The 7,877-nt window shown below is 30.5% G+C and overlaps 1 protein-coding gene across 4 annotated transcripts in view; it reads right to left on the bottom strand.

Moving 5' to 3' along the window:
- Positions 1-7,877, bottom strand: part of LOC127946400 (solute carrier family 12 member 7) — a 48,005-nt gene that overhangs the window by 15,771 nt on the left and 24,357 nt on the right. For all 4 annotated transcript variants that reach the window (XM_052542949.1, XM_052542950.1, XM_052542951.1 and 1 more), the window contains exons 9-16: positions 6,115-6,279; positions 4,749-4,862; positions 4,578-4,635; positions 3,468-3,642; positions 2,224-2,342; positions 2,048-2,146; positions 894-1,013; positions 705-809 (exon numbers count right to left, since the gene is read on the bottom strand). In XM_052542949.1, coding sequence (XP_052398909.1) covers positions 705-809; positions 894-1,013; positions 2,048-2,146; positions 2,224-2,342; positions 3,468-3,642; positions 4,578-4,635; positions 4,749-4,862; positions 6,115-6,279 — 955 coding nt within the window. The remainder of the gene's footprint in view (positions 1-704; positions 810-893; positions 1,014-2,047; positions 2,147-2,223; positions 2,343-3,467; positions 3,643-4,577; positions 4,636-4,748; positions 4,863-6,114; positions 6,280-7,877) is intronic.

The following is a 7,877-nucleotide window of genomic DNA, read 5'->3' as shown; positions in this document are numbered from 1 at the left end:
TATTTTATCGTTTGTTTATACTAGTTTGTATCAATAAGATAAAGTTTTTTTATTTATAGAATTTTATTTTACATTCACAGAATTTTCCAAAACTACAAAACTACATCTAATACATTTTATATAATATTTTTTATATATAAAAATAACATGTATAATAAAAACAATAATTTTAATATTTTAAATTTAACTTTAGGGTCAGTAAGATTTTTTTTTTAATAATGTTTTGAATATCTCTTCTGCTCACCAAGGCTGCATTTATTTGATCAAAAATACAGTAAAAATATTAAATATTATTACAATTTAAAATATCTTGTTTCTGTGTGGATATCTGTTAAACTGTAATTTATTTCTGTGATACACAGCTGTATTTTCAGCATCATTCCTCCAGTCTTCAGTGTCACATGATCTTCAGAAATCATGGAAATATGATGATTTACTGCTCAAGGAACATTTCTGATTATTAGCAATGTTGAAAACAGTTTCTACAGAAATATGAAGCAGCACAACTGTGATACATTTTATTTTTCAGGATTCTTTAATGAATAAAAAAGTTAGAAAATAGAATGTTTTTGTAACATAAATATCTTCACCGTCACTTCTGATCAATTCAATGCATCCTTGCTGAATAAAACCATTACTTACTGATCCTAAACTTTTGTACATACAGTCCAGGTGTATATTTTCTTGTGTATAGTGACCCTCACCTCCAGTTTTTGGTGTGTGGCGGTGCCTCCTCCAATCGGATCAGAGCGTATCGTGCAGCGTTGAGTGACAGACCGCGGATCCCGTCGCCCCACTCCTTCTCCGCTCTGAACACAGACAGAAAGACTGAGTTATAGACAGTCACTCCGTCAGATGAAGCTGTGATCAGCACACACGTCTGCAGCTCTTACCCGCGGTACTCGATGTATTTGTAGATGCATCCAGCGATGAGCATCGCCACCAGAGCGTAGTACCAGGAGGAGATGAACATCAGAGCCAGACACAAACTCATGCCCAGAAACGACAGAGCCCTGATGAAGGAGAACAGTACTGACTCTGTGTTTTAACTTAAACAATACAAAAGAAAGAAAGAAAAGACCGAGAGACGGTCGATACTTTAATGGAATGAACTGAGAATCAAGTTTCTTGATGTATACAATAGCCACATCTGAGGAATTAAATGTTCCACTGTAATATTATATATGTTAGTGTTGTCAAATGTACTGATTTAAATAGTTAAAATGTGACGATGACAGCATTTGCCGTTTGCATTTTGAGCAGATTCTTAAACAGCTCTGAAAATTTCAGTTCTGATATCTGCACTTTAGACAACACTAATGCATGTATATATATATATATATATATATATATATATATATATATATATATAAAACACCTCCACCAAGATTATAATTTTGATTGCATATTCATTTAATAGACTTGACGGAATTGACTGGACTGTGAAAAAGCTCTAAATACAACAAAAAATAAATAAAATAAGGAAAATAAAAATAAAAGTACATATACAGGAAAATAAAAATACAACTATTTAAAAGCGTATGGTTGGTAAGATTAAAAAAAAAATTAAACACTTTTATTCAACAAGGAAGCATTAAATTGATCAAAAGGTGACAGTAAAGACAACTAAAATGTTACAAAAATATTTAAAATAAATGCAGAATTTTCTATTCATCACAGAATCCTGAAAAATAAAATATATCATGGTTTCCACAAAAATATTGTGCAGCACAACAGTTTTCAACATTAATAATATTCAAAAATGTTTCTTGAGCAGCAAATCATCATATTATTCTGATTTCTGAAGATCATGTGACACTGAAGACTGGAGGAATGATGCTGAAAATACAGCTGCGAATCACAGAAATAAATTATAGTTAAACAGATATTCATATAGAAAGAAGTTATTTTAAGTTATAATATTATTTCCCAATTTTTACTGCATTTTTGATCAATGAAATGCAGCCTGGGTGAACAGAACAAAATTCAATCAAAAATAATTTTCAACCCCAAATTAAAGCTGTACAGCTTGTGTAGTGTCTCTCACCAGTGATAGTATCTGAATCTCGGTCTCCAGTTGGGCGTCCTCAGCAGCGTCTGCAGAGCACAGGCCAGATTCACGAACAGATAACACATGAGGAAGAACCTGAGGAGACACAACACACAGTCAAACACACACACACACACACACACTGAAGGAGAAACGCTCAGACGTCAGCTCACATGGACAGGATCGGAGCCACGGCGTCCAGAGAAGCGATGAGGATCCCGCTCTCACAGATCACAGCCGTCAGAAGAAGAGCCCAGGTCGGCTCTCCGTTAGCCTTCCCATGACCAAACACCTGAGAGAGCAGCAGATCACACAGTTACACTGGATCCTCATGACTCTGAGACATCTTCATGATTTAACAGAGCTCTAATGAAACGTCTGGAGTCCTGAACACACCAAAACACAGTAAAAGTTATTGCTACTGTAATAAACCAAAGTAATCTGGTATTAACCAGCACTGTGAATAACAAACATCAAATACTCTGAAAGCTTCTTACACCGTTTGAAGGAAATAACATTTTAATTCCCATATTCCCAATCAATTTATAAACAACTAAAACTAATAAAATGTTTTTTTTTTTAATAAAATGCAAATTTTTCTGTTTCATCAGTAAAAAAAAAAAAGTTAATATATTTAAATAAAACCACAAAGATTACATTATTTTATAAATGTTATATCAATAGTAAAATCTAAACCTATTAACCCCTTAACTGCTCTTCAACCCCCTTTTAGGATATAGACATAAAAATGCACTGAACTTAAAATGTTTTAATTCATGAACGCTTTGAAATTCAGACCTAAGGTAGATCTCTTTTTAAAGAAGACAGGCAGTAGGTTATTGATTATTGATGTGATCGTAAAAAAAAAAAAAAAAAAAAGTATAAAAAAAGTAAAAAAAAAGTTATAGAAATTTACGTTTACTGCACTGTCAAGAAAATGCACTGTACAATAAAGTTTTTATTTTATAAAAATATAAAAATAAATAATTTACAGCATATGTTTAACTCTAAAATTGATACAAAATTAAAGCCACATGTCTAAATAAGCTATATTCCAAATTTTAATCTGCTATTTTTAAAAATGTAGGTTTCTGGGAGATTTTATTTAGGCGTTATACCGAAAACAGCCACCAGGTGACACACAAACTCCATTTTTTAAAATGTATTTTCCAGTCACATCAGCTGAAAAACATAATGATTAACTGATATAAAATATGATTAATATGAAGTACTAAAATTACTAAAACTTAAATACAAATAAAGCTTAAAAACAAAAACGAATATAACTGACATAACTGGCATAAGCACTAAAATTTAAGCTAAAGTCTAAAAATAAATAAGTTAATAAAAGCGAATTCAAAATATATAATAGATATATGATATCGTGAGATATCAGGCGTGTCTGATGCGTTCGCACCTGGAGGAAGGGCACGATGCCGTCCCGCGCGATGGCCTGCAGCAGCCGGGGGGCGCCGGTGAGACTCTGAAGCCCCGCCCCACAGCAGGAGAAGAACGAGCCAAACACGATCACCCAGGGAGAGGGCCAGGACAACGTGCCAATCACCAAATTCCCTTTAACAGAGTCTCCAAACCTAATGAGCAAACACAAATAGAATACTTCTAAATTAAACCACTTTATATTAATACCTTCCAATATTCAATAAAATATTACAATATTTCATGATTTTTTTTTTCTCCCAACACAGCTTGTTGCAATGCATTCTGGGATACGGGATGGGATACTGCATTAAAATTTGTTACAAATGATGAATCTTGGAAGCATATTTGCTGCCCATAATATAATGACAAATGGATTTCAAACTATTTTTACTCAGAAATTGCCTGTAAATTTCACAAATATGATTTTATAATAGTAACATAACTGAAGAAGCATTAGTATTTAGAATTTTAAAAATACATTTTGTAAAATAAATATATCGCAGATTCAAAATCAAATAGCAAAGAGTGTTATTGTTACATAAAACCAACTAAAACTATAACAAATTAATTGTTAATGAAATAAAGCTGAAAGACAAAAATATATATTAAATGAAAAAAACTAATGAAAAGTAAATAAAAACATTGTTATTGTAAAAAAAAAATCTTATTTGAAATAAAGCTGAAATAAAATATAGGTAAAAAAGAATATTTCTAATTTAAGCCACTTTATACTGAAACCTAGCAGTATTGAATGAAGCATAACAATATTTCAGTGAAAAAAATAAGAATTTTCACTCAGAAACTGGAAGTAAATTTCACAAATTATTGCAAAGAAACAGCACATTGAACATTACATTTTGAGGAAGAAAGACTGTAATATTATTGTCTTTTTTTACAGTGTATCTGTGCATCTTTTGAAGAACTAAATGCTGTCTAGTAAGGCACCATCATTTTCCTGTGATATAATCTTGAGATGCATGCTGTGTAAAGAGCTGACTGAGAGCAATCAGGTTTGTTTAAAGCAGATTCCCCGTGTGTTTATCCAGTAATATAAGGATGTCATGAGTGGATAATATAAAGCGCTCACTTGTCTCGGAGCAGCACACCCTCGATGCAGGCTCCGAACACCACCACGCAGGACAGATCTGAGTTACACCGCTAAGAAAAGCAGAGAAGACTGACAGCATCTCTACTGGACAGACACAACACTGATGCTTCAGATTAAATAAGGAGTCAGGCCGGTGTAGACGGAGGATACAGATGATGGAGGTGGTGGCGATGGCCAGGATGGTGCCGATGGGAATAGAGCCGATGGGAATAGACCTCTGAGCGTCTCTCAGATCCCCGGATCGGTTGGATCCAGCCATGATACCTGCACAGAAGAGAAGGAGCCAGGAACTACATGAGAGCGGAAATACAACCATCAGCATTCAGATCAGAACAAATCTGAAGAACTGGAAAACTGAGCTGAGTGATGCATTACAAACATTCACCATTCAGCTTTATTTGTGTAATATATAACCAAAGCTATTGATAGCTGAACTAATATATAAATATTAGATGAAAAAACTAAACTTTAATGACTAACTGAAATAAGATGAAGCTTGGAAATGTAAAAAAAGAAAGAAAAAAAAGAAAAAAAAATGATAAAAGCACAATAAAAAAATTCTTAAACCTAAACTAAATCTAAAATTAAATTTGAAAATATAAAAATAAGAGCTAATATTAATTAAAAAAATTTAAAAAAAATATATATATATATATATATATATTTTTTTTTTAAGTAATATATACAGCAGATATACAGGTATATATATATTATTATTATATATAAGTATTTACTGTATTGCTGTTTTACTTTGTTACACACATACAGTCAAATCAGAATTTATTCAGACACTTTGCACACAGTTTATTCTCTATGGTTTAGAAAATAATAATAAAATATGACAATAACTCTGAGTTAAACTGTGTCAGAACAAATTCATTTTGATAATGTCAGATAACACTTCAGTAAAACATGATCAGGTCAAAGTGTCTGATTAATTTCTGGTCCCAAACTGTATCAGTTTTACCAGTAATCCACTGTATAAAGTATTTTTGGGATATTATAAGTCACAGTTCACTTTATTTTGCTGTCCTCACGTACATAAACAAACTATAGATATAAGATAAAAATACATTGCATGGGTCAAAATCATTGATTTTTATTGTGTGCCAAAAATCATTATGATATTAAGTAAAGATCATGTCTAATGGAGATATTTAGTAAATGTCCTACTGTAAATATTGATTAGTAACATGCATTGCTAAGAACTTCATTCAAACAACTTTAAAGATGATTTTTTAAATGTTTTAATTGTTTTGCTCTCTCAGATTCCACATTTTCAAATAGTTGCGTCTCAGCCATTAATGAAAAAGCTTATTTATTCAGCTTTCGGATGAAAAAAAGTGTTGAAAAATTGACACTTAAGACTGGTTTTGTGGTCTAGGGTCACAATTCAACTGTTCGTCTGAAAACAGAATAAATATTGAGGTGTATATTGATTTAATCCCCATCATGAATCTGAGAGCACTAGATGAGACAGATCTCAGGACTGTGAGGAGACGAGAGTGTGATGTACCCGTGACGGAGGGGAAGTAGATTCCCACCAGCAGAGTGAAGAAGGTGGTGATGTCATTGGCGACGTACGGCATGTATACGTCCTGAGACGCGTCGCCCGCCGGCACCGAGGGCACGGCTTTCTCCACCAGCATCCCAGCGGGACCGTAGCTTCCCCACATGTTCTCTGTGCAGGTCACAGAACACATCCAGATGCACTCATTACAGTGAGAAACAGTCTCTGTGTTTGAGAAACAGTGCTTCATCAAGTTCACAGCAGTCGGAAATACGCTTGACAGAAGGTGGAACATTTCCTGTAAATTTGGGAAATACTCCAGAAATGTTGGAAAGTTTCCAGATTTTTTTTTTTTTTTTTAAGAATTTTTGGAAAGTTTCCAGAAATTCCGAATTACATTCATTGAAATGTATTAGATGTATTCACAAAAATTGGACAAAATATTTTCACAATATAGTTTTTTTCCACATCATACGATATCTATATTTATCACAATATTAATTTACCATTTATGGGGAAATAAATAAATGGGGTAAATAATGTAAACTTAATTTGTTTGTTCATGATTAAACTACACAGAGTAGCAGTTTTAACTGAGGGCCAAATGAAATCCATATTATTTTCCCCTAAATTCTGTGTTTTATGATTTAATTTTATCAACAAAAATATATTATAAAATGTATGAATAAAAATGGTGTCTGATGAAATTAATAAATACAATGTTATAAATGTTTTTAATGTAATCAAATTAAAATAACAATTAATAATTAATTTACAACAATTATTTTCAAATAAGAAAAATGAAAATCTTTATTATTATTATTATTATTATTATTATTATTATTATTATTATAAATTTACATCTAAACATAATCAAAAGTAAACGATTTCCAGATTTTAATAGGAATAATGATAATCTTAAAAAAAGTGACAAAAACCACAACAAAAACATAGCAATATGAAATTTGTGATAATAATAATAATCATAAAATAATAATATTCAAATAATATAATTAATATAATATTAATATTAATAATATTTATTAATATAATTAATATAATTAATATAATAATAATATATAATATAATATAATATAATATAATATAATATAATATAATATAATATAATATAATATAATATAATATTTATTAATATTAATTATATATATAATATTTGGGAAATACTCCAGAAATGTTGGAAAGTTTCCAGATTTTTTTTTTTTTTTTAAAGAATTTTTGGAAAGTTTCCAGAAATTCCGAATTACATTCATGGAAATGTATTAGATGTACTTAGAAAAATGACAAAAATTGGACAAAATATTTTCACAATACAGTTTTTTCCACATCATACGATATCTATAATTATCACAATATTAATTTACCATTTACAGGGAAATAAAAAAATGGGCAAATAAATGTAAACTACACAGCGTAGCAGTTTTATTTGAGGGCCAAATTAAATCTATACTCTTTTTCCCTAAATTCCGTTTTTTTTTTTTTTTGATTTAATTTTATCATCAAAAATGTATTATAAAATGTATCAATAAAAATGGTGTCTGATGAAATTAATGAATACAACGTTATCAATTAAAAAAAAAATGTAATCAAATTAATATAACAATTAATAATTAATTTACAACATTTTTTTTGTTAAATAAGATGTTGCACTATGAAAATCTTTATTATTATTATTATTATTATTATTATTATTATTACACTAAATTTCCATCTAATCATAAAAGTAAACGATTTCCAGATTTTAATAGGAA

The sequence above is a fragment of the Carassius gibelio genome, chromosome A24 (assembly GCF_023724105.1).
Source record: "Carassius gibelio isolate Cgi1373 ecotype wild population from Czech Republic chromosome A24, carGib1.2-hapl.c, whole genome shotgun sequence".
Lineage (NCBI taxonomy): Eukaryota > Metazoa > Chordata > Actinopteri > Cypriniformes > Cyprinidae > Carassius > Carassius gibelio.
Note: the sequence above shows the minus strand (reverse complement) of the source record. Positions and strands in the feature narration are given on the sequence as shown.